The sequence below is a fragment of the Paramormyrops kingsleyae genome, chromosome 22 (genome assembly GCF_048594095.1).
Source record: "Paramormyrops kingsleyae isolate MSU_618 chromosome 22, PKINGS_0.4, whole genome shotgun sequence".
Taxonomy (NCBI): domain Eukaryota; kingdom Metazoa; phylum Chordata; class Actinopteri; order Osteoglossiformes; family Mormyridae; genus Paramormyrops; species Paramormyrops kingsleyae.
In genome coordinates this window covers 17,885,274-17,913,246 of record NC_132818.1, presented here as the reverse complement: position 1 = coordinate 17,913,246, position 27,973 = coordinate 17,885,274, and the positions used below count along the sequence as shown (strand labels likewise).

Sequence of the window (27,973 nt, the reverse complement as noted above, 5' to 3'; positions counted from 1 at the left end):
GGAGAATTCTCTCATGCCTCACCACTCACCTTTTTGCTCTCCTCCATCTCATGCTCGAACATGGCGCTGAACACGGGCGAGCGAGCTGAAAGACAGAGGGACAGGAATCAGTGGCGCCGACCTGCTGGCCGGTGTCGGAAGTGAGGCATTCAGAATATCCGGTTGTAATCCCTCCCCTAAGAAGGACTTTCGGTGCCCAAAGAGCTCGGCTACAGTGATGCTGAAACCAGCTGACTCCACAGCATCTGTCCTAAGCATGTGAACTACGGGTCTCCTGGGGGAAAATCAACCACCAGGTTCTACCAAAAGGAGCCATTAAGAAATAAGCCCCTCCAGAAAAGATCCGCAGTCATACTACTCAGTACTACTGCGCTCACGTTCTAAGCATTCATAAATATGTGAACTTTAAAAGGTCCCTCTGTAATTAATCGGAGGGTCATAATTCCACCAAGCAGCAATCATTTAAGACACTGACATATTCCTATTAGCGTGCACCATTTTAACAAGGTGCCATTTTGCACCATCGCCACCTACGTCCAATCAGAAGCAGGCACGAGTGAAGGGCTTCATTTGATTAATTCACAATTCTTTGGTAACTATCTGGCCATCCGTGCGAAAGACAATAGCAAGACGAAGACTGATTACAACAAGCCGCCATATTGCAGAAGCAGAAATGACATTTTATTTATATACAAATCACTCTACTAATATTACTACTGCTACTACAAACAACCATCCATGCTGCACCACTTAGCCAGTACAGGCTTGCAGATGGAGCCTGGAGCCCATCCCAGGTGCACGGGTAGCACAGGACACAAGGCAGGGTACACACCCAGGATGGGAAGCCAGCCCAGTGCAGGATGTGCACAGACACAACTAACAAAAATCACAATTAATAAAAGGAGACCAGCTCATTGTTTTAGAAGTACAAATATAAACACAGTATATAGTGAGCAGCGTGCATAAAGACCGTATTTACTGGAAAGCACGTGCACTAATAGACTGCCTAAATTAAAACCTTTCACTTGCTTTTGGGTATGTGCCTCAGGTTAAATTACAGAGAAGTGAGACATTTACGTGATTGTATTTCCTCCAAGGCGCCATTGATTTATCAATATCGGTCCAGCATAAGAATGTGACAGCGTTATATTAGCTTTTGTGCATGGTCTCTCTGGTCTCTGCATGGTCTCCCGGTCTCGCCGTCATGAGGCTCCGGGTTCAGGTTTTTGGCCAGCCGTACTCCCTTAGAATACTGAACTGGTGCATACAGCGTACGGCGTGGTTACTCTTGGTTGCATACAGTGTACGGCGTGGTTACTCTTGGTTGCATACAGTGTACGGCGTGGTTACTCTTGGTTGCATACAGCGTACGGCGTGGTTACTCTTGGTGTATACAGCGTACGGCGTGGTTACTCTTGGTGTATACAGCGTACGGCGTGGTTACTCTTGATGTATACAGCGTACGGCGTGGTTACTCTTGATGTATACAGTGTACGGCGTGGTTACTCTTGGTTGCATACAGTGTACAGTGTGGTTACTCTTGGTGTATACAGCGCACGGCGTGGTTACTCTTGATGTATACAGCGTACGGCATGGTTACTCTTGGTGTATACAGCGCACGGCGTGGTTACTCTTGATGTATACAGCGTACGGCGTGGTTACTCTTGGTGTATACTGTACAGCGTACGGCGTGGTTACTCTTGGTGTATACAGCGTACGGCGTGGTTACTCGGTGTATACAGCGCACGGCGTGGTTACTCGGTGTATACAGCGCACGGCGTGGTTACTCTTGATGTATACAGCGCACGGCGTGGTTACTCTTGATGTATACAGCGTACGGCGTGGTTACTCTTGGTGTATACAGCGTACGGCGTGGTTACTCTGGGTGTATACAGCGCACGGCGTGGTTACTCTTGGTGTATACAGCGCACGGCGTGGTTACTCTTGGTGTATACAGTGTACGGCGTGGTTACTCTTGGTGTATGGCGTGGTTACTCTTGGTGTATACAGTGTTCGGCGTGGTTACTCTTGGTGTATACAGTGTACGGCGTGGTTACTCTCGGTGTGTACAGTGTACGGCGTGGTTACTCTTGGTGTGTACAGTGTACGGTGTGGTTACTCTTGATGTATACAGCGTACGGCATGGTTACTCTTGGTGTATACAGCGTACGGCGTGGTTACTCTTGATGTATACAGTGTACGGCGTGGTTACTCTTGGTGTATACAGTCTACTGTGTGGTTACTCTTCTCGTAAGGAGCTGTACCTGCCAGGATGGCTTTGTGGGCCTGGAATTCCTGTCCTGCCACACAGAGGGAGCAGTCGGTGAAGCGCGAGTTCTCCCAGAGGCCGCCCAGCTCGTCGGCCAGTCGGCAGTCAGGCACCTTCACCATGTTCATGGTGTTCTGGCCTGAGATGTTTACGGAGTCCTGCACCACACTCACCTGTTGCACAAAAAAAAAAAAAAAAACATAACCAGCTTAGCATGCGTTTATACTATTTGTTGAAAAAACTCAAGATCAATACCCAATTTGCCACAGCCTTCAAAGAGAGAGGGGAAACTGGCCTGCCAGCAGGTCATCTGCTTGCTCACCATGTCATCCGAGTGAGACCAATTACTCCCCTCACCTCTCGCATCTACAGGGCCACAGCCCCTACCCCTGCAAGACAATCTGCCTCAGTTTGACACAAGCCGCATTCACATTGCAACTCTGACAGCAGTCTGCTAGGGAAACTTCTAACGAGCCTAGCCCCTGCACCCACCCCCCCCCCCAACCTACCCTCTGCTGTCACTATAAATATAGGGGGGTGTTGGGGGGAAGATGAGCACCCCAGGACTGAGGAGCTGTGAGGAGATTCTTCACTCCCCCCACCCAAGTGGGGATACGTACAGCTCATTGATCACGAGGGGGGGGTTGGATCAGCGCTAGGTATACATACGCTGATACTGGGAGGGTTCCGAGTGGAATGGGTCTCGTCTGACTCACGCATGCGTATAATTGGCTCCCCTTCCCGTAACGCACTTGCCAGCTGCTCGCCTGCTGGTATATCATCTCCCACAAGAGCTGTCACAACGCGCGCGAGAGCCAGGACACAGCGGCTCGGCGGCGCAGCTTTGAGGTCGGGTGGGGGCGGCCGGGGCTCGTCCACGAGCGCTTGACCGAGGTCAGTCAGTCCCCGCCCCCTCCCCGGCAGCAGGTGCAGAAATCCCCAGCTAAGAGAGAGATCTGGCCCAGTATTAACTTGGCGGAGGGGGAGAGAAATGTTACACCCTTAAAGGCATTCTGATGCACAAACAGAATGCCTGAATCTTTTGGATATTTGGGGACCATGTTGCTCAGTTCCAAACGTATAACATAATAATAATAAGAATAGAAAAAAAACCATTTGCTTGCAAATGGTAGCGCGCTGTCGCGCAGTGGAGAGTAGCAGCAAGTATTGCCGGCTGCAGAGAGCCCATCCTCCTCATGCTTCTTCTACATACCTCATTTCACGGTTCAGGGTTCTGGCGCTAACGGGCAATGCTCTTTACAGAGCGCTGGCGAGAGCGGTGCCGTTTGGGCCACGACTGGCCTGGCGCCGGTGCGGGCCTCAGCCCCTTTGATCAGGGACCATCAAGCTTGGTCATCCGCTTTGACCACAGTGGTCTTTTTTCTTTTTTTTACTGATTACTGGTCCCAGTGAGTCAGGAGCTTGTCCCAGGCGGCATAGGGCAGGAGGGGGTACATCCGAGATGGGACACATGGGCATTATAGATGCTTAACTACATGCTATCACAGTGGTAGGGAGGTCCTGCAAAAACTCTGCAAACACAGAGCAAAGGCAAAACTGGAACTGGCAACCCACAAGGCGTGAGGGCCATAGTACCAGCCACCACACAGCATCTCAACCACAAAGTGGACCATGTCGCCGTGGTGACCCGGCAACCAGGCGCAGCCGCAGGTGACGTCGGAGAGAGGTTCGCGCAGAAATGTTGGCACTGTCCACGGGTCTCGCTGACATTCTTCTCCTGCATCTCATTTCAGCCATACCTCCGAACACAAAAGACTGCGGCAGCGATTCGGAAGAGAGATCTCGAGCGTGTTTATTACGATCTAGCGCTCAAACAGGCCCGTCTGGTGGATATGCCAAGATGAAAGAGAAATTCTTCTTCTTAAAATGAAAAACCATCTGCTTGTATCAGCGACTGAACGGAAAACAAGCCCCCAACATGGGGACTTACCCGGAGCTGGAAGAAGGCAGAACGAAAGCGTTTTGAATCTTACAGGTCAGGGCACCTTGACAGCAAATGTGGGACCCGTGTTCTGTAAATGTCCGCCAGACGGCAGAACAAAACTGCAGGCAAGTTCTGGATGGACCGGCATCATTTGCTGGAGGAGTCTGCGGATACAGGTCCGAGCCGACGTCTGACAAGCTGAGAGGCCTCAGTGAGTCAATTTCAGCCGATCCCAAGTCTGCAAGTTTCAACTTAGCCCGTGCATTTTTGGGAACCCGCCCAGAAGCAGCACCCTCACAGAACAAGGGGCGAAAGGAGACGGGCACGAATCCGTGGGTTCCTGCAGCAGCCGGGGCCCACAAGCAGCTCCATAAATCACACTGGGGGGGGCGGGAGCGCAGGCATGGCAGGATGGGGGGGGGGAGAGAGGACTGCGTGGCAGTACTTCTACTACCAATCCATCTCCCTCCACCGACTCAAATTCATCTTGCACTCGTTAGGGACTGCGAAGAGGGAGATTGGGAGGGCAGACAAGTTACCGCAAAAGTTTGGGGCTTGGGGTGCCATTCTGCAGGGGGGGTGATAATAGCATGGACCCCTTCCTGAGAGTTTGGGGGGCGGGGGGAGGGTCAAGTTCACCAGTGCCACAAAAAGCTACCGGTACGCTTAGCAACTCTTAGTAACAAAATACAGGGGTGCAGATGAAAGAAACCCCAGCCGGTTATATAAATAAACCAATTAATATCATGCCGCGGTCCTCAGGTTTCCGGAACACAGTGTGTCGAATTCATTCTAATTACTTTCTGCACGGATTAATTGTCAATTAAACCAAGCGGAAAACAGACATTTCCTACATGCGGCGGACACGCATCTTAGCGTGCTGTTCTTCTGCAGGGTCTCGCTTGACTAGGTGGGGGGGGGGGGGGGCTTCCCCCCCAAAATTACATGGCTGTTGAAACGTGACAGCGTTTCGTAGCTGCGCTTAATTCTATGTTCCGGGTTTGCGGGGAACTGTTCACAAGCAGGTTAAATCCACAATGCAATGCTGGCAGGTAAAGCAAAGCTTCACGCAAAATGCTCTCTTCACCCCGTTTTGTTCATTCTTTCCGATTCACACTCATTATCCATGCCTTGTGAGGCATGAAATAGTACTAAAATATACACAAATTAGTATATTAAGCTCAACGCTAAGGTCGAGGTTCCTCTACACTAAGTTCCTCGCATATCAAGGTTTCTTGGGCCAAACATGCTCCATGAGGCCTGTAAGGAACAAACTTCACAAACTCAAGCCAGCTCTAACATATCCACTATGTACAGATGGTCAGTCGGCCATGTGCTCGCAGCTGCCAATGCTGAGAGCCACCTGTCCAGCTGTGCTTGTTCGCAGGTCACGTTCTGGCCTCAAAAAAAGATTGCTGTACTCTCTTTACAATCAGAGGAACAATACACCCCTATTGGTCAATATTTTCACTCTGTCGACAGAGAAATAATTAGGGTTTCAATGCAAAATGCAACCAACTGCACGTCAAAGGATTCCTACTCTTTTCTGTTTTTTTTCCCTTTTCTTCTCTGCTTGTTGCACCGTTTTCTTTTCTTCAGTACTTGTTGTTTTGATTTTTCAGGGGGACCTTGAGGAAAAACAAAAAAACAGACTACAGTGCCACAGATTACCTTCTGACAGAGAGTGATGTATTACTCGAGACTGCTGTCGAAAAAGACCATTTTGCACCAAATCGATGAAAAAAATAATAATGTTTTGGACAATTTTGGGTCTATATAAAAATTACATGGGCTAAACATAAAGACAAAGTTGACCTCCACCCCTCAACATGGCAAACCCTGATTTGTCCAAATAGACATCTGCCACTGTAAAACCATCACAGCCCACTTTGCTCTCAGCACCCTAACTACACCTCCTACTTGCCCACATATTAGCATACTTTGCTCTTACTGCTAGCCTATTAAACTCTTCAGCCAATCAAACTCTGCAAGGTGAGCCATATGACAGCGAACCTGCCCAATGGGCAGGGAAAGAACCCAGGCCTTTTGAACGACTTCCTGCTTCCTCCTCTCCTTTTCTGTCATGGTGGCACAGTGCCAACATTAAAAAAAAAAAAAAAAAACATAAAAAAAAAAACGAGAGGCAGCTGTAGCAGTCTCTTGAGGTGGCTTCGCGGCATATGGCACCGTGGCGTAAAGGATGGAGGCTGTCATGAGCAAAGTGTTTAAAAAGAATGAGGGAAGGAAGGCAGTAGGAAGACATGAGAAAGAGAAGAAGCTGAACATCAGCAAAGAGATAATTTATTCCTCAAGAACAGCTTCCCTGCTGGGCATCCGGAGGGATATGTTAAAATGTGACATTTCACTGCCTCCTTTATTTGCTTTGTTATTGTTTTTCATTACAGTAACACTAATACAAAATGCGCTATAATTCTGGCGCTGTGTAAGTGCTCTTGGAGCAAGGCAAACAAAACCGGAGGTGCCGATTCAAGTGCCTTGACATGGCGCGTTCGCGCGTTTCACTCTGCGCATCTCGACCCATAACCTGCTTCAGCCTGAGTGAGTCCCTCCCCCCCCGATCTGGGAACAGATACACCACAACTGCCGTCACAGGATTATTTCTGTTGGCACGGAGTTAGACCAGGGGGCTGCCCTTCTGTGACATGGTCAGAGGGCCCCCAGGGGCCCTGATTGGGGCAGACAGATATGGGGAGGGCAGGAGACTGACAGAGCAGGCCTGGGAGGCTGTATCACGCCGCAGCAGCTCACGCCAAATGAGCACAACAGCCACCGCATCATTATCATGATGGGGGCAAAGGTTGGCATGTGGAAATTTCCAGTCGAACTGGACATGCATCCATGCACACATGCACCCAGGAGACACGCCCCGCTATCAGGCTGCCTATACCATGCATAAATCCCTAGGACCTGTCAGATGAAAATTAAAAAAGAAAAAAAAAATTAAATGCTAACAAGCACTAATCAAGGATAAATTACAGTCGCTTGTGATGGTGTTCTCACAGAAAACAAATAACATGATGAACGAGCATCGCTGGTAATGAGGCTGGAGAAAATAAGCAGTAAGCAATTATTGCCTGATGTGACACTGACATTGAACTCCACAGTTAGATGCTACAGTCACACTCACACAAGACGAGAGAGAGAGAGAATGAAGCAGACCCCCACCGCAGCCCCAAAGATTCACACTCGAAGGACATTTTGACCACTGAACCATAAGCTAGTTCTTATCGGAGATTGAGAATGTCATCACAACCCTCAAGAGCTTCAATTAATAAGGTCTTCAAATTTACACCAGATGCCCAACCCAAGTAGAGACTCTGCAGCTCTATTTTACTTCCATGCAATGTAAACAATAAAAAGTCAGATGGACCTGAAACTGACCAGCTGGAAAAGGGGGGGGGGGTGTGATGGATAGATGAATGAAGGAATGAAAGTTACATTTATATAGTGCTTTCCAAGACACTCAAAGCACTTTACAGAACCAATGGGGAGCCACTTCAACCCCCACCACTGTGTGGCCCCCACCTGGATGACGCGACGGCAGCCATTCTGCACCATTCTGTAAGGCTCTTCTGAGGTCCAGGCAAATGTGCCTCCTCCATTACCCCTGCTGCCTCCCATAGGCTATAAGATCTAGGGCCACACTACACACTATGTGCCCCCCACCCCCACCCCCAGCCAACACACAACTGGGTTTTAAATATAACCAAAAATTTATGAACGTGTGTTACACTGGAGACTAGCGGAGCCAAAAAACAGTTGACCTCCACTAATTCACTCTAGAGCTCCAACTGAAGGAAGATAGAAGACCGTGACTCGCTATTGCACCACAACCGAGCTGCCTACAGGCCACAAGCCAAAAATAGCACCTGGGTTTTAATTCGGAACGTTTGGAATTATTTTAATTAAATTACGAGGGTGCCAGATGGAATTCCGATGTAAACCATTCCGCGATGGCCAACTGTCACAACGCAGGGGTTCCAAGCTTGCGGCCCAATGACTGCACACTGGCGAGACGGGGCGCACGCAAAGGCGTGACGTACGCAGGACACTACACACGGCAACAAAACAGGAGCGCATCATGGTGGCTCCTGTTTAATAACCAGCCTTGACGGCAGTGGGGAGAAAAGACAAGAGCAAGAAAGTAAACAAGCATTATTTAGAGATGGCACCCATATTAATTGCAGTTTATACAGCAAGAAGCTCAAAGCGGCACCGCAGGTATTAAAATAATGAACAGCACGCTATCTATTATGCAGACAATGAATTGCTAAAATGGGTCTGAACAGTCCTAAACGAGCGCAAAGGCATCTCGCCAATGAATGAGCGATAAAGGTTAGCGCATCTGAAAACTACACCGCGCTATGCAAGAAGAACAATAAACGGCATTATGTCTGAAGGACATGTGAGAAAAAAAAAAACTCATCGGGAACAAATGAATTACAATTTATAAAGAAAACTCTACCAATTCATACATGCCTCAAAATTCACTTTACAGTATGAGAATCTTTCGAAGAAACAGGCAATTGTCATATGTTACAATAAATAAGATCCCTTTGTTAATAGTTTTCTCACTTTCTCACTGCATCTCGCCCCTTGGGCCTACCTCGCAGAACAGGGTCAGCTTGTCATCTGGCAGGAGTCCGTTGGCCTCATCCAGCAGGAAGTCCCGGCGGATGAACTTCTTGAAGCCCCAATCCTTTCCTTGGACAAACCTGTAGGCTCTCTGGCTCTCTGTGAATCCGAAACAAAACCGACAGGTCTAAGACACTTGTCGACCCCAACCACACTCCACACAATTGCTCACATTGCATTCAAATCCTGAGGTGGACACATTTGTTGCGAATGGCCCATCAGCTGTAGGGTCTGCAAACAGACAACTTTACTAAAGCAAACTCCACTACAGCAAACGTCCTCCACTTCATGCATTAGTGAAGGCTGATGCACAAGGCTTGACCATGGATTTTCATTTTACATTTGACACAAAGATGAATAATGCGGCCAGGGTGGGGGGGGGGGGGGGGCACTTCACTGCTTAACTGAATAAGACCATCGGATGAAGCATGGAGACGCTGCTTTGGCGTTCGTTACATCGAGCTCAGGACGCACAGAGTGCTGAAAAAAAACCAGCCTCGCATATGTGTCCCGAGGCCCTGCACTGGAAATTGTGTGACATTGTCATTTAACTGCCAGGAGAAAGGTGCCTGGGGCTGAATCCGAGAACACGCTGAAAAGAGGCTGACTAGCTGAAAAGTCGGAAAAGCAGAGACAATACAGATCGACTGCTTGGTTTCCCTCCATCCGCATTTTACACTCATGCAACACTCTCTCCGTTATGTCCGAGCGAGGGCCTGAAGGCGACCACCTCTAAAGAGGCTTATTTGTGCGTGTCCACTACAACCCCAGTGGACCATGAGTGCTTAGTCTGCCAAAACCAGAACTGACTACTAGGTGCAAAGACTGCAGCACAAAGCATGTGTCCTGCTGCGGAACAGTACCGTAATTTTAGCATCGGGCAATATTAGCATTGGGCTAACATGATGCGCTAGCTAACAGTGAACTAATTCACTAATTATTCATGAGACGAAGAGAGCAACAGCGGAATTATGACCTACAGAACAAGACAACAGGAGCAAATTGTCCCAATGGCTTAGCTGCCAGTACGGCAATCAGTCACTAAGTTCTCTCGTTCAATTCCACTTTTATCTGTTCATTTTTCTTCTACTTTAATCAAAATGGATGAAATCCAGGAGAGAAAGACAGGATGGCGGGATGAGAATGTTTTTCCTCTACCTGCGGCATTGTGTGGCTCGAGGGACACCATGGTCCCCTCATGCCCTCTCCATGAGACTCATATCCTTGTTACCGTGTTGATGCTCCACTGTGCATGGAAGTTTGACGTCTGAAGAGTTAAGAGATCCAAAGCTAAAGTCTTACAGTGTGCTGCTGGAGGCCATGTCAAAGTCAGCAGTCGACAGCACTCCTGTTTTGGGGATTGTAACAGAGTCCCCCTCATGGTATTTTAGCCCTCTTCTGAGCCGGGTGGCTCACCAGAGAACATCTATAGAGTTTCTGAAACAACGAGATTAGAGCTCCCCCAGCCTCACCCACAGTGGGCTTGCATGATGCTCTCCGCACAGACCACTGTCTCTTGACACACCACACAGAGATCTAGATACTGTTTCGGGCTCTACGAAAGGGAGGGAGCTGGGTATCTCGAACCACCGAAACTGGAAATGAGGTGCGAAGACCTCATGAGGTTCCCCATGTGCGACTCCAAGACTCTTGCTGTCGGAGCATGCAGTCACACTCGTGGCTTGGCTTGAGATCACACAGAGAGCCTCCTGTGAAACATGGGCAGCCACTGCAGTCAGCAACAAGTGAGCATCCTTCTGAACCTCAACAGTCATGGAAAGGCTTGACTGTTATTAGGCCAAAGGATCCATCAGTGAGCCGATACATCTGGGGAAAGAACGGACCACTGGTCTGCCAATCCGCGTTCAGATCTGCCAATCCGAGTCCGGACCTAGTTGCCTGACAGGCGGATGGCGTATTCACACAAACTCACCAATCCTTCCGGTTGCAGATGGTGGGGTGAGAAAGGGGGGGGAGGAGGCTTCCAGCATCAACGTGAAAAGCTAATCTAGGGTTTACTCCCCCGACGCAGCGTCTGGATCCTGGCTGTCCAGTTCGCTGCAGACCATCTGCCTACACCTCTGCGAGGGGGGGCATGAGCGAATGTGAGCTGGAGCCTTGCCCACATTCCCCGCCCCCCCGGAGTAGGAGCAGGCGCAGGGGGACATGGCCTGTCAACACCTCAGACAGGAGCTCTTCCCCTTCATCTGCCCAGCCAGCAGGTTTCAGATCCCGCTGGAAAGCCCTCCTACTAAAAACTCTACAGCCTCTACTTAGAAACTTCTTCAGTACTACTACGGCTAACGCAAGTAAAAAAATACCTTTAGCATATTTTCAAAATCTAATGCTAAAAGACTAATTCATTAATTACTTAAATCGTTACAATAAAATGATGTACTGTCATTGTACTGTCACCAACTCGAAGCAAGCTGTCTACAGATTGATCAGAAGTGACAGGAAGTTCCATAGGTCAGACGTTTACCCCTGCCACAAAGCTCTTAATGCTTACATTTAATCCAAAAACGCAACAGCAAGCAGCAGCAATCTGTCAGTCAGCGTGTCACCTGCCCTCACCACTCCATTCGATATTTAAACCTTCACCTCTCAGACCTATCAAGAGAAACAGTCCAGCACAATGGGAAATGGGATCCCTGAGGGGAACAAATTACAAAAACCCGGCAAAGCACAGAGCTTCATAAAGCCCAGAGATATGCAGAGAGTTAAAGCGCATCTCCATTAGCGCTGGCACTGCCAGTGGGTCGTGGAGGCGGAATGCAATGCCGCTCGGCTACACGGTGCTACCGGAGCAGAACTGACGGAGCAATCCGATCCTTGCCGCTCGCGACTTGGGGTGGTGAGGGCGTGGGACGGGCAGGCCCAGCACAAATTACAGCTTGCGTGAAGAGTCTGAAGCCATGGAGATGGGGGTTTGAGGCTGAGGCTGATGTTTTCCGCCCCCGATCGAGAGAGGAAATGGCGTGGACCTGCCGCTCGCAGCAGCCGCCGCTGCATGGCCCTGCCGTTCCGGCGCCTTCGGCTCATTCATCACGCAGCTTTGCTTGGGACGGTGACAGCTGGGTACCAGCCAGCAGCAGCACACTGTTCTTCCCTCGTTTGTTCTGGGGAGGGGTGTGGAATCATCGGAAATGGGGCCTCAACAAGCAGGTCATGTTTCCGATTTCATATAAACCGAGTTACCTGGTGGTAAGCCGGCGCTGTAGTAAAATTCTCCAGCATTAGCCTTCGGTGCTCCCCCGAAAGGCTGAAATCAGACTCCGCCCACCCCTCGTCCCAAAGGTGTCATACTGAGAGGTACGGCACCATTCGTAAAAGTACAAAGGGTCTGCCTTGAACATTCACGTCAACTCTCAGAGGCTCCAAACAAATTGCCAGGAACCATTATGTACCTCAACGCCGAGATAAGCTCGCTTATTCCATCCACCCAACAATCAAACAAATCTTTCAGCTCTGGCGTGTTATAAATGCAAACAGATCAATCAAAATTATCCTGCCTGCGACACCGCAAGGGCTTTTAGAGAAGCAAGCGTTAACTGACTGAATGTCGAATTAATTCTATCATTAATGGAAAAACTATTTCATGCACACGTGTTTAATGGCCGCCAGCACAGATACACGACAATCCTGTAAGACAATATGCAGGTATCTAGAAATATCATCACCCAGCGTGCATCCTGAAATGCAAAGCGTTCGAGTCTCACTCAAAAAAGTTTTACAAGAATAAAAAAAAAAAATGAATGGCTTCTCATTAGAAAAGGCTCTGTAGGGTCCGGCCCAGGCTGCTTTCAGACTGATGTGCCTATTTCCAGGGCCACAGATGGATATTCCAAAAACAATAATTAAAAATTACAGGAGGAACTAACAACCAGTGTTTCAGAGGTAATATCTGTGCTGCTGTCGAAGCGATGGAATTCCTAAGAAGTTTCCATTCACTGAACGTTAGCAAAATGCTAATGGATAAGGCCACTACCAAAAATAAAATGTCTAGTTTGTCCATTGCAGGGGCTCTGTGGGGAAGAAGCCCCGAGCCCTCCCCACACAGACAGGGGCTGCACGACAGCCTATAAACAAGCGGCCGCGACTTTGCATGCAAATAAATGTCTCTGTTCATCTGGCGCTCAACGGGGGCCGAAAACCAGCAAGGCTGAAAACGAAGCGAAGCACAGTGGCCACATCTGGTCTCTCAAAATTTAATTCCAGGCAACATTTCACCCCCCCACCAAACCCCTCCAAACTTAACCCAATTAAAAAGAGGCAGAGAATGGAGGCACAGAGACTTTCAATTCATCAAAAGAGCTAGAGAAGACTTCTAATAGTGCCTTTTTAATTAAAATCTGAATTGCCCACGATGCCTTTAATTAAATATTGGGGAAACTAATCGCTCCTGCTGAGATTATACACAGTCATCTGGCTATCAGCACACCTTCTGCACGCAGGCAAGCAGAAACAGGAGGTAATTCGACCTTAACAGAGATACCGCAAGAACCCATGACAACATGGTCCCCAGGTTAGCATGCGGTATGATGCCCATAGCCGCAACCATACCATGCATACAAAATGTGCTCACCTGAAACACGTTACCATGGACAACAGAGGAATTTGAAGCAGGACTAGCCACACGCTGTATTGTAAAATAATGGTGCCATTTTACAAGGCGCATTTCCATGCAAACAGCCCTCAGCGTTCATTTCCTTGCGAATGGCCTGTTAAAATACCCCAAGACCTTCAAGTCCACCGACTTCCCATTGACTCAGAATGATTCAATTTTTGAAACGACATCCTTTAGAACAGACCCCTCCTGGGTCTGGAAAACAAAAAGAACATTTTACGTAAATCTGAGGGATTTCCGTTCCGTGCAGATCACGGACGAACTGCGGAAGAGTCGGATGGAAAATCATTATTCAGACGGTGGCCTCACTCACCCATAGCTTTGGTCTCCTCACCCTTGGCGTTCAGGATGGAGAATTTGAACTTGGCACGCACCTCACTCTTGGGACAGCTGACAAGGAGCAAGTAGAGGGACAGGTAGTCCTTGCTCTCCTCGTCCAGACCTTTTGGGTTCACCCGCAGGCACCTGTGCAAAGCAAAAGTACCAGAGATTTGGACCTCATATGAGTTTAAGGTCTTTTTACCTGTGTTCTTTTTTGTGTATTTCAAGAAGCTCACTTAATCACTTTCAGCTTAGGTGAATATATTATTTTACCCCCAACCTCTTCCTCCTAGAACCAATTACCCACCAAGAAACAACACACTTCACAGCTGGCTCCCTCTCGTTAAAATCACCCAAGCGCGTAGTTAGTCATCCTGGAGCATCTAATTCTGACACGATAAGAAACAATCGCCCCAAATCTATCGTTTCTCAGAGCCCGGAGTGCACAGCACAACTTTCCGGCTGAAAATGTACTTCTAATTTTAGCAAACATTACAATTCAGAGGAGTCTCTTCGTGACACCGCAGAGAGCTGGGATTGCCAGCTGCGTCCGTGTGGATGCGGAAGACTGGTAGTTCAAGAGCTTGGCCCACACCCTCCATAGCAGACCGGCGACGCACCATTTGAGCTTATCGTTGGCTCCCGAAGAGAAGGTGGAGCTCTTGATGACCTCGCCCATCTCCTCACGGCAAAAGCTGAAGTTGTTGATGGTCCACATGTAGGAGAACTTCACCACTTTAATCTGAGGGGAGTCACCGGATGGCATGTGAGCAGTGGCGGAGGGCATAAACAAACAAACAAACAAACAAATAAATAAACAAACAAACAGGCAGACAAACTAAATGAAAACACAAGTGAAGAAACCGGCCAGCCGAGGCGGTGGAACCGCACATCAAAACTGCCTTTCATCTCGACAGACAGTGAAAAAGAAGATGGGAAATTAAAGGTTAAAAAAAAATGAATAAATAAATAAAATTTCGCAAGATCCAAGAAAAAATGGGAAACGAGGCAGAAAAGTGTACTTCAAGGGGGTAATGCACAAGTAAAACACAGAGTGAAAGATTCTCATATTTTTTAACACGGCATATAGACTCTCATCAGACCTACACAAATCCCAGGCTCCTCTGCTGGAATCTGTCTTTGTCAGTCCGCGCTTAATTCATCTCTCTCCAAGTCCACACGCACATACAAGCCCACCTCCCCAACCCCCCCCCTTTGCCCGCCTCTGTGTACCGGTGCAGAATTACAACTCTCTGGACACAGATCTGAGCAAAAGATTTGAAAAGCCCCTTTTGACATTTAAAACACAGACATAAGAGCAGATAAGACTCACACGTACCTGAGTGTAACACCAGCTCTCAGCCACGGGCCCGCTGGACATTTCCGTGGGGGGGGGGGGACTCGGAACTCTTGACATCGCCAGCTTTGGTGGCGGCAGGTTGGGCAGTGGCGCCCGTCCGTGGAGGGAAGGAAACGGCGACGCCAACCCGCCGAGGCCACGACCAGAGATGGCACTCGAAACGTGAGCGGCCGAGGCTGTGTCTCTGGAAAAGGAAGCAGACGGCCTTCAGGACAAGCACAGACCTTCTGTAATGTCCACCATCTCCACCGTGCTTGTTGGACATCGAGCGGGGAACAAAAAGGACACCGGAGGCTGAACAGGGTCACACGCGGCCTCTAGGACAAACATGTCGGTTTAGTGCTTACGGGCCGTGGTGCGTGGCCATTGAGAATCATTAAAGGATAAAATAAAAGCGAACAGGCTTCCCCCACTGGGTGTGAGAAAACAAAGTCTCAGTGATCAAAAGCTGCAAGTGATCACCCTTTATATCTGTATTCAGACTGCTGAGCGCCATTAGAGCACTTTCATTCTAAAAAGGCTGACAGCTCTAATTAAGGATTCCCCTTATTTTCCCTTAAAAAGTCAATTTTGTGCACATAATGCATATTCTTACACACACACACACACACACACACACAATAGGCTACTTCTATTAAATGTACCTTAACCCAACATACAGAGAAGAACTACAGGAACCTAAAAGGATTAAAATATATTTAATCTGAGCCATAGCCAGGATTTTTAAAATACCAAGGTCAAAATATTAGCCCTTTCTAGTCGTGCCCCATAATGGATCGTAGTTATTGGAGTTGGAGAACAAATACGGAGGACTTGACCTCTGTGTCCTCAATGTTAGGTAAGGGCATGTAGGCTATTTACTGGAGGTGCATCCACAAAGGTGTAGTACCTGAGGGCGGAATAAGATTTCCCACCATGCTTAGGGTTATCTATATCAAAATGTTGGGCCAGCCAGGTTGTATAGAAGATGAGCATCAGAGAGGGTCTAAAGACGCACCTGCAATGTTATGAGAACTGCAGACGCTGCCATGGAAGCCTGAGGGAAAGATGCCATCGAGAACCATGGATGAAGTTTCACATTCCGACATTGACGGTCGAGCATCAGCTGGAGATGCAAATGCATGGGTCACTTTCTCAAAGAGAAGTTCGCCTTAACTACTACGCCGCACGAAAAGCACTCTGAGTAAGTCGCAGCCCGGAAGAGGGTGAGCAAATCAAGCGACACGGTCTTCTCTACCCTGCTCTCAGCGCACGTTCAGCTACAGCGCCCAGATGCCAGGAAATATTTACCCAGCGAGTCACTGCAGTTCTGGTTGGGAGAGTTAGTCACGGCGACACAAATCACGGCAACTCAGGGAGCCTGTTGACAATCAAAGAGACGGAACGGCCTTTGTTCTCAATAACAGAGAAACGGTCTGTTCTCCAGACACGAGACGCCTTCCATTCACTCCCCCCCCCCCCCCCCCACTGAAACAAACGCACCACTAACAAGGACTTAAAGTTTCCAGAATCACAGCCCTTAAATGTCCGTCTAAAATTAATTGTTTGGTTTCCACTTTGGTTCCGGATCTTCAACTCATTATTTGGGTAGTAAAATGATCTTTTCTCTCAGCTCCTAACTCAAAGGCGGCCAGACGCAGGCTAGCCGGCCAGGTCACCTGCCTGGAAGGGCGTCCGTCTCCTGCGTCCGCCTCCACATCTCTCATCGCTAATTGAAGGAGCCATCCAACGCAGGGTCGTGTAACCCGCTTTTCTGCGCTCCTCCTAATTAGTGCCCGACTAAAAAACGAGATGTTAAGACCACGAGACATGCAAGACGGGACACAAGGCATTCTTCACTTAACTGTCAGGGACAAGAAGTATGTGTGTGGGGGGGTGGGGAGGCGGGGGGCGCCGCCACCATACGCAAAACGACACGGCTGAGTCCTCGTGGCTTAATTAACGCTAAAAAGACGGAATTCCATCGTATGCGCCTGGTCATATTTAATTCAGTTTTTTTCCTTGTGTGCTGTTTGTATCGGGAGATGAAAAACACTGGTGGCATTTTACGCAGCGAAACAATAAAATATTAATCAAAAAGTTGGAGAACAAGTGACTGGAAGATTTGCAATTTAAATTACCTGCGACTTCCTGGCAATTAATTCCTGGCTGCCTCTGAGGTTCCCTTTCCTGCCCCTGTCTGGTGCCATGTCTATCATTAGCTACGGGCCGCAGTGCTAACCAGCTAATTAAGAAAAATTTTGGCTTAAGAAAGCATGATATTGAAGTGTTGAGTAATACTTCTTTAGCGGTTTTTAAAACCATACATGCAAAAGCCAATTTGTTACAGTTATATATAGTCAGAGCATTAGTAACGTATAACTGTGACTGTAAAACTATTTTAAGCAGCGGATCCATGCACTTTCATCCCAAAATGATCATCTCCTGCAACTTGCATATTGCATTATTTGCAGTTGAACAGCATCAAATGTCACGGCAGGCTAGTCAAATGGCAACAGACGTCAGCAGCAACCTTAAAAGCAAATAACCCCCCCCTGTCCCCCGCCACCCCCACCAGCCATTTATACAGAGAAATCAAATCTCTGTAGCTACATCTAAAACATCCGAGATTAAGCTTCATATCCGGAGGGCCACCTATTGTCATTCGTCACCAGTATTACACACTCCGTTGACTTTGGCCTCGGGTAGGCGACCACAATCAGGCATTCCTGTTCCCAATCCGGATGTGCATCCCGGCGTGCGCTCCTGAATTTCATAATTTGTTTGCCACACAAAATTTCATTATTGTTGCAGAAATACAGATGAGAGCAGTTATTGTTACCGTTCTTTTAGGCAGAGGAATATGCTGGAATTGTTGCTCTAGGGGGTGACAAGAAAGTACCAGTATGGAAAGGATAATGCATTAAAAAAAAAAACACATAACACAAAGCGATGTGTTTGATGACAGTTATTTCTGGTCGCCACGGCACCGATTGCGTTACCTGGGACTTCCTTAAAGTAACTGCTCACAGTGATCGCTGCAAGCCATTCTAGAAAAAACCTCTTATAAACAAAAACATGTTAGGGTGCTCATCCCTCTCTCATCTGTCTCTTAAAATTTGAACAGTTTCGGGCGATTGAGTCTATCCAATTTTATCTTCGGTTATTCTCCATCATCTAAAAAAGGGGACAGGCGTGAATGTGTTGAATACCATAACAAAAGTCTGACTACTGAAATCAGTTGTTGCAATAAGACCATACAGCCAGATAAACCTGCCAGAAAATACAAGACAATTGCTGTGAAAGTCCGATAAATCAGTCTCTGAAATTCGAGAATGACGACTTCACTTTGCTGTTCAACATTATAGATTTTGCTATATGAATATCAATCTAAATGTGTCACATCGATTTATTTGCGTTTGTTTTCAAAACACAGCTTTATGATGAAAGCCCTATGTCATTAATAACTGGGATTAGATAATTTAAAAAAATGGTCCAGCAGTTTCAATAGCTTTCAAACAGCTTTTCCCCCAAAGGTCTGCAAAACACAGGTCACTTAATGCCGATGCATCTAATTAAAAATAAACAGGGAAACATACATCTAAAAGTGACAATGTTACAGATGAGTGTCCCTGCTGTGTAACCTCAAGGGGAGCAGGTCATCAAACGGTCACCATTATGAAACAATACGTCCAAGCGTGAAAAATTGCTGTGATCGAAACATGTAGCTGCTAACCTAAACTATTTAAGAGTAATAAGGAACTGATTTAAAATGTACTAAATTATGAAAATTACAGTAGGCAGCACATATATTAAATGACTGGCAACCCTGACCAGAATAACCAGGAAAGAGGTGAGTGGATGGATGGATGGATGGATGGATGGATAAAAACATATACATGTTAACAGTACAGGTTTTGGACTAGAAAGAAAAAAAAACAAGTTGCTCCTATTTTACAGAAAATGTCACACCTGAAACGCTGTCCATTGACCAGCATGACCCCCATTTTTGGTTAAAAGTCAAGGGGAAACTCGAGTGCCCAGACAAAGCAAGACCAGCTAATTCTATGACTGTGTAACAGGCTTCAATGACATGCAGAATAATAATTCCTCACCATCCCCACTCTACATGTGGAGTCTGCCTGGGATTGTTCCAGGTTCTCTGGTATCCTCCCACAGTCCAAGAACAGGCAGTAAGGCCAACCAGCTCCAAGCTGCAAACTGTGTGTGTGTGTGTGTGTGTGTGTGTGTGATCATGTATATATCATATTGTGGGGACCACATGTCCCCATAATGTGATAAACAATTGTTTTGTTTTGTTTTTTTTTACCTGGAACTGTGTTATGGCCATAGAAATGGGGCATCCCCATAAACGTGTGTGTGTGTGTGTGTGTCCTGTGACAGACTGACATCCCAAGCTCTGCCACGCGCCCTATGGTCCCTACGACAGGCTGACCGTGACCCTGTAGCAAAGAACCACTAATGGAAGATGGCAGATGGATGAGTGGATGATTCTAGAATATATTTCCGGTTCAGTAAACACGGCACTGATGGTCTTTTTAACGAATTTACCGTGATAAAGAGAAGGAACCTAAAGGACCATCGGACAGGAATGGGGTTACTCAGCCCGAGGGCGAATGGGGGATCTGAGACCATTAGAGTAAAGAGCGAGTACATCCTGCTCGTCGTCTCATCGACTGATGGAGGAATCGCTAGCAGGACGTGTTTGTCATTTCTGTGCCATGTTAACTCTATTAGCCGACCCCTGTCATAAAAGCACGCCTGGGTGCCCTTTAAGCCTGCAGAGCATCCGAGTCGCTCACAACATCTTCATTCGCTTTATCTGCATATTTTAAACCTGACATTTATCGTATTTGGAGTTATTACTGATTCCTCAGTCAAATATTTGAACGAGCAGTATTCACACAGGGCCCCACGCATTTTGTCTTTTTAACGTGGATTGCCAGCTTCAATATAAAATAATGCCTTAACTATTTAAGGTTTAAGCACGCATTGCTGTGTCGAACCAGGCTAGTAAAATACTTCACCGTTTATTATTGCATAATGCATGGAGGGATGTATTAATTGTGTTGTGGCTGACCTTTCTGGCTCTATTCCAACCTAATATCACAAGAAAAAGCGTGGAAAAAAAACACAATTTACATGTGTACAGTGAGCACCACAAGGGAGACTTCCTGCAGCTCCACAAACACATTAACCAATGAGCGGGGTGTGACAGTCGACTGGTTAAACTCCCAACCATTCAGGCCCCGCCACTGGGTGGAGCTACTCGCACTTGGCCTGACTAGGATGACCCCTGACCCTAACCCGACTGCGCGTCTCGCCCACCACCATGTCAGCGGGGAGATCAGGCGACCGCAGATCCACCTTCCTCTAACCCTCCCTTCACATACTGCCTGCGGAAGGTGCCACTTATATTCAGTAGGTGACCACGCTGCTTACCGTCGACTACGCCGCCTCCCAGACGGCACCACTGCATAGATGAGATGGATGGACGGGTGTTAGTGCAAACTACTGCCAAAGGACAGAGAGGACATGAACACAGGGACACTCCAATTACCCCTAGGCATCCGGACTTCTGTTAATCACTGACATTAACAGTCTATGATACACTGAGACATAGCTTTAAACCAAGCATGTTGGGCAATATTAATAAAAAAAATAATAATAAAAAAAATAAAAATAAGCATGTTTTCATGCTTTCAACTCATCTGGGTTTCAACAACGAGTTGCCAAAGCAGAACAATAAGAAACTATAAAAAAGGTCAAAATACATTAATCAATTAATGGGTTAAGTCTGAAAACGGAGAATAACCCTGATTCTGTTTGGGAACTGGGAGGAGTGAATCCAGTGGGTCACGAACAGAATTGGTCCGCATCCTCACCCAGATCCGAAACATTTTACTGTGCCAAAATCCTAATGCGCAAGTCCCAAGAAAAATCACTCAGCTCTGTAACACACACAGCCAGCGGAAGAGGCGCATCAACAAGCACGCGCACAAACCCAGTAAATAATAAGTGTTGCTGACTTCAAACGGAATTTGTTAAGATTAAGATTGTTTCCTTTTCTTGGCGTCTTCGGAGACGGCGGCCTTTTCGGGGCTCATTATGGCGTTCGGTGTACCCCTGCAAAACAGGAGCGGGACTCAAGAGGAAGGGAACCAGCGAAACAGCCCCCATTTAAATTCCTTTTTTACTCCGTACTTAAAACGGAAACGTCAAATACACAGAAGCACCCGGCTGCCTACGAAATCCACCCCTCCCACCCCCCAAAAGAGAGGAGCAGGGATACAGCCAGGTCCAAATCGATGAGACAGGTGGAGGAGTGGAGGTGCCAGGAGAGGTTACTGGAAGGGTAACGCACAGGAAGTGCTCCCAACAAACAGACCAACCACACAGTGGTTACAGAGTAGATGAAACAACGGCATGGCATCGATATGTAGTTAATGGAAGTGTGACAGTGATTCTCTCGTTACGCTGGTTTCCTGGTGTCGACGCCACATGATATGGAGCAGAACACAGAGGCCCCCCTCGCAAAGCAGTCACCAGAGAACTGCGCCTCCACTGGAAGGCAGCGTCAAAGCTTTCACTGCAACTCAGTGTGAAGAAACTCATCATAAAACCGACTCAGGGAGGCGGTGGGGAGGCACAGGAGCGGAGACGAGTCTAACCAGTCGACTGCAGGGGGTTCAGCTGCAACGGGGAAGGCAGAGGAGCGACTCAGAGGAGGCCCAGGGTTACAGGGAGAGTGTCACGACAAACTCCCACGAGTCACTGCCAGGGCAGTGGCCATCTGGGTTATCACAGAAGCAGGGTGCTTCAAAAGCACGGTGAATGATGGAGATGAGGGTAGACCTGCTACTGAGGGGGAGAAAGACGAAGCCGATGATGCCATCAGTCCGCTCCTTCCCTCCTCGTGTCCCCTGGGCCACAAAGCTCCCCACCTCCAGGAAGCACAGGAAGCATGGCACTGGATCTGTGGCAGGTGGGCAGACAAACATCTGGCCAAATAATCGAGGTATGAGCAGCAAGACGCTCGAAAGTCCAGAGATGACAAATTAATTTATAACACACAGCATCCAGTGATCTTCCTGTCTCTTATGCCCTTAGGGGGAGGGTGAGTTCTGCAATCCCAACAGCCCACTGTACCGCAAGAGGTTCATCACCGCACACTGCTTGCTTGGTCATTCAGTGCCAGCGCAGATTCCAAGATACGTATGCCGTTATCGTTGACGCATACCCTGTGGCAGCGTGCTTCCCCCCAAAGCTTCAAGATAATACAGGAGATAAAATGCTTAGCTAGCTGTTAATTTCCCCAAACCAGATCCTCCCATCAGCTCACCTGCACAACAAAACGGGGGGGGGGAGAACCATGTGAACACACACGTATCCATACCCAAAGCCCAGTCGGAACCCACAGGCAGGCGTGAGACCCAAACAAAGAGAGTTACAACAAATGTGCCATGGTGAGAGAAAGCCATTTCCTGCTCCGGAAGGCTCTCAGCCCAAGGTTTGCATTTTTCACTTGGACCCTGTGGTGTAACTGGCCTCCAAGGACCGATAGTAAAAATCCTGGTGCAAGCACTGCGCATTCCGCTGCCACGCAGCAAAGTTCCTCCTGCCGCAAATAGCTTGCCATGACTCACAGAAATGAGGTCTATAATGATTATATATAACATGCCCGCGCAATTACTGCGGCAGCCCAACGAGACGGGCTGCCTCGGCTCACCCGGGGGTGCCCCAAGGCTCAGTCTGTGGGCTTCTCATTCTGCGTCACGTGGCCCAGTAAACAGCAAAGGCAACAGTCCTCGATTATTTGCTTTTGAAAACATGAGAGGGATGAGGGAGACAGAGAGGGGGCGCTGTGGCGGGGGACATTCCCATTGGGGACAGCCCCAGCAAGCATTTAAGAGCAAAGCTAGGAGGACTATTAACAGTTCCGTGTATAAAGCCATGAAACAAAGTGTTTTTCCCAGAGCCCTAATCTCCTCTCATATATACTTTCCTTGCATATTAAGGCAAGTCTAAGTCACCTTGGTGCTGGGGAGAAGGGGACGTGTGCTCCTCAGATGCATCAAAAAGGCTCCTTTTATACATTTAACTGTCAAAAAGCGGCAAACTTCATTTCCGTTTTTGGCTCCAGGGCAGTGGATTATGAAATATACAAACTCCTCCACCAGCTAGGATCTTAGCGATGTTACTGCAGCAAGCCAAAGTCTATCTTTACTCAGAATCGTTTGGCTACGTTCAAAACCAATCTGCGACCCATGAATGCCACAGAAATATCAAGTAAAAACTTGCATAACCTTTGAATGATTAGTGAGAGGGCAGGGTAAAGGACAATCAACACAGCAGTGGTAATTCTCCAATCTGTTTCCAAACATCCCAGGCCCTCCTGGAAAGGTGGGACTGAAGAGGGAATTCTGAAGCAGCCTTCAGTGTCGTTTCGGACCAGAAAGGTCAGGCGGCGGGCGAGCATGGGATAGTATACGGAATGTGAATAACAGCATTAAAAGTATCACATGGAGGGAAGGAAAAAATGAGAGATTCGGCAACAATTAAGCATTGGCTCAGCTTGCTGAGGTCAGAAGCGTCGGTCAAAGGCCCACCCCCTTTAGGTCTTGTGTTTTTTTTGATGCCAAGCCCAATAAGATATCCCCAGCATCAGCGGGATTCTAAGTAACCGCTTTGATGGCACTCAAAACAAGAATCCAGTTTTGCTAGGCTATGCCACCCATTTCAATTTCCAAAACTAATTTTTAAAATCCAATTAAGCTGCAACAAATTACAAGCTATTTGTCATTCCCGTGTCAACCCCGCGCGCCGTTTCACATAGAAAGCATATTTAAATAGGTTTCCACGACGACCTCATCCAAAAGCCAGGCCTCCACATCAGCCCGGACGCTCATAAGAGCTCCTCGCTAGCGTAGGCTGTCCATGGCTGCCCTTTTCACCACCAACCCCCCCCCCCAACTAACACCATCTCCACCAAGTAACACGCCTTCTAACAATTTTAATGATGAGACACCGAAGAGAGAACACGAGTCACAGAACACGTGAGATGGTGTCTACTCTGAGAAGGGAGGGGGGGGAAAAAAAACATTAAATAAAACGAGGAAAAAGGACCAGTTCGTTCGGGTCACCCATTTCAAAAGCCTTCCAGCCAAGACGACAAGAACTTTTCTAATTAAATAAGGGAATCTGTCATTTCCAAACCCTGGCACTGACAGCGAGGGTCACAACGGAGAGGCCACAGCACCCACCACTCGCAGCCTTCAAGTGCCCGTCTTCAGCTACCCGCGAAACGCTGTACCCACGGCAGTGGAGCCAATTAAGGCCGAGCCTTCGTTTTGACTCCTGGTAGCACTACGTCAATATGCAGGAGATGGGATTGCCAGTGACGGTTAACTACAGATACCTGCACGATTCCTGACAATCTTTTTAATTAACGAAAGCATTTCATTCTTGCATGACTCTTGCCTTCCAGAGGCATTTGCTAGTTCTGGAAAGGTGCTGCTACCTTCCGTCTGAGCTCAGAGAACACAAGTGAAGAGTTGTTGTACATTTTAAGCCGTAAACGTGTAGCACCACTCTCATCCTGCGTGGGGATCTCCTCTTTGAACAGCGTCGCCTTCCCTTCTTCTGAATTTAGGACAAGACAGAAGTATGAGCAGGCAATCAGAAAACTAGGCTAGCTATAGCTGTGAGACACAATAATGTCCAGACAAGCATAGGTTTCAGGGGAAGAAACCTAGCTAAAGATCATCTAACCCTTCCTTATTACCAAGGCTACATTAATTCCCCCTCATCCTTCCCAAAACTCCAAGAAGTCAAATCACTGGATTTGTGGGTTGCTTGGGGATGATGATGAATAAATAATGAACTCCCAAGACTCTCCCTGAAGACCTGAGGAAACGGACAGAATGAAGCTCCGCTCTGACGCCTCGTCCTGGTTTCAGAGACTTTACTGTGAGCTACAAACAAAAAGGAGTAAACACAAACGAGTGGAGTCTTCGGATTCTCGATCTGGCTTGACGAGCTGTGACGGGCGGCCACTGGCTTGCTCCATCTACAGGATCTTCGCCCGTCTATTCCTCAAAAGGCCCTTTTTCCAAGCATCCTGGCAACCACTACACACTGAACGCAAAGGGGATCCAGAGGGCAGGGTAAGAGCGGGTCCCATCAGGCATTTCACTAAATAAGTCGGCACACAGAAGTTTCCCCATCGCTGGTCTGCGGGCTCTACACGCCTGGTCAATGCTACTCACTTGCTTTGGCTCGGCCTAATTACTCTTTTCCTGTCTGTTTTCTACAGCTCCCTTCCTAACTAAAATAAATTTAAAACAAAAAAAACTAGCATTCTATATTCGCCATCGTCTCACAGGGCAAAATGAGCTGCACAGTTACGAGGACGAGACAAGTAGTGCTGAGTATATACGGTTCTACGAGGGCGATGAGAAAGTATTTTGCACAGAGGGTTCCCGGTTTAAAACCCACTGCAAAAAGTGAAGTACGGGAAACGCATTTCTGAGGTCGGACGCCATCAGGTACATCACCCACAGTGGAGTCATCAATCACCAGCGCGCAAGAACAAGCGTGCATCTACTCGTGGGTGTGCACACGTTTTGCGGGGACAAGATGCAAAGCCTGAAAACACAGGACAACCATTTTTAACAACTGTTTGTACTTACTGAACAAAGTACTAACTTTTAACCTTAACAGGGACTTCCTACTGACTCTTACCATAACTTTATGAGCATGCATTTGTCAGTGAGTGACCCCAAAAACTTAGATAACTGGGGATTCCCCCCCGTTCATTGACCAACGCCACTCTTAGGGACTGTTTTGCCAAGCGACAATGGGCACAACCATGACAATGCGATTTCACATCAAGCAGATGAGGTAGGAATGTGGGGAGTACAGGAATATGACCTGGGTCTGACATTTCACTAGGATGCTCATTTCAACCTTGGAGCCAACTAACGTAGAGCAGCTGTCAAACTGACTGCCACGTCAGAGTATTGGAAGACTCATGTGCCTCGCAATTAAATCAAAAAATGAAAAGCTTAATTGTATGTCTCCCTCCATGTCATCTCTCGTATCCTTCTCTTTAACCTAAAATGCTGGAGCATCTAAAAGGGTCATAGTGGTAACACTCGCTGAAGCAGAAGCGAGGAGGGACTGACAGAGGGCCTTCTGCAAACCAATTTTGGCTACATCCCTTTCCAATTAGTAGCACAGAGCATTTGAACAGAAATGCTCTATAGCTTGATAGTCAACTACGTACCCCACAGGAAACTGGGCAGCCTTACTAACACAAACTGTGTTGCAGCTCCCCAAGCGCACAAATCCCTAAACCCGCAAGCAGGTTCCCAACACACCAAAACAGAACATATCACACAATCCATGCATAAACAGATCCCACAGTGGGCATCAGGATCCCAAAAACAGTCCACCCCAGTGATCAGAATATACTAAACCAAGACCACTGCAAGACAACAACCACAAACCTTGTTTAAAGGGCAATTAGGAGCGACTCACAAATGCAGTTTAATGATTTCGTAACCGACTTTCAAACAGAGCGCCGAGAAACACAAGACGGGAATTAGGCGAGCCGCTGCCCGTCGATAATTACCCAGCATTCCTCTTAGAGAGAAGCGACCTCAGATCGATGAGCCACCATCACCAGAATTCCTTCTGCCGCCTGGGAGCGGAGCAAGATTCAATCGGACAGGGAGTCAATTAAGATCCCCATGACCGAGCAAAGGATTTGCGAGGGAGACCTTCCGACAGACCGCATTTCCGAACTGGTTGTGAAGAGCTGCTTAGTCTTCATCCATGCCTTGTTCAGCTGGACAGGCAGAGCGTGAGAGTCTAGACAAGAAGTAGAAGTTTACGCAGGTGGTTACAGCGGTCATGAGGGTGAATATCAACTGGGGCTCCAGGTCTCTGACCCTGGGCATGGAATCGTCATGACCTCAGCTTATGCATGAGCCTTCAGTGGAAATCATGTACTTTCTTGGGGGAACAACAGATTGAGTGAAGGAAACAGAATGGGAAGATACGATGGCAGTACTACGGCTGCAGTAGTAAGAGGGATGAAAGCGAAATTCAACCCATGAACCAGTACTAGACACAGAAGCGAGAAAGGGAAGGCTGCGTGAAAGGAACCAGAGCCCCAAAGGCTTGACAGATTCTGACGGGTCATGCAGAGATCTAAATGAAAGACAGTCGTTAAAGGAGCGTAAACGTTAACAAGGGGCTAGCATGGCAGGGAAGGCCTCCCGGGGGTGCTTAGCAAGGTTACCCTGGTAACTGGAACCGGATGCCGCAAAGACAAGAGGGAACAGGTGAGCGAGGGAGGGAGGGAGGAAGGGAGAGATCAACCAAGTGAATCGCAGACAGATATTGGGGGTTAAAAAGGCTACAAAACACGGCGCCTCGAGGTTCTGCCTGGTGACCCGTTTTTTCAGCTGACCGATTAACTGCTCCACCGCAGCCACTGAATCCATTCACCTCTCCTGAACCTCGGGGTACGAATCGGCTGCTAATTAAAACAAACCAGCAGCCCTAGGGCGAGGGGTGGCATCCTGGACTGGGCGGGAGAACTCAGCAGCTTAAGCCTTTCACTGACTTTACAGTGGGCTCCACTGGTGGGTTGCCAGGCAACCGGCAAGGCCACTGGGATACAGGAGCAAGCCGACTGCTAGGCTGGTGCAGGCTTTAATAAGAGACGCACCAAAAACTACACCGTTCTCATAGACGGGAAAAAGTGGACTTCGGTCGGTAGTTCTG

At 48.0% G+C, this 27,973-nt stretch overlaps 1 protein-coding gene across 10 annotated transcripts in view; it reads right to left on the bottom strand.

Annotated features, from left to right (window-relative positions):
- Positions 1-27,973, bottom strand: part of spop (speckle type BTB/POZ protein) — a 57,622-nt gene that overhangs the window by 8,273 nt on the left and 21,376 nt on the right. For 9 of the 10 annotated variants that reach the window (XM_023829236.2, XM_023829241.2, XM_072705267.1 and 6 more), the window contains 6 exons: positions 15,158-15,362; positions 14,439-14,560; positions 13,811-13,962; positions 8,842-8,969; positions 2,265-2,442; positions 30-85 (listed from right to left, as the gene is read on the bottom strand). In XM_023829236.2, coding sequence (XP_023685004.1) covers positions 30-85; positions 2,265-2,442; positions 8,842-8,969; positions 13,811-13,962; positions 14,439-14,560; positions 15,158-15,235 — 714 coding nt within the window. In that variant the 5' untranslated portion in view covers positions 15,236-15,362. Of the gene's footprint in view, positions 1-29; positions 86-2,264; positions 2,443-8,841; positions 8,970-13,810; positions 13,963-14,438; positions 14,561-15,157; positions 15,363-16,175; positions 16,300-27,973 lie in introns of those variants that run through there. The other variant, XM_023829243.2, reaches the window with a different exon arrangement.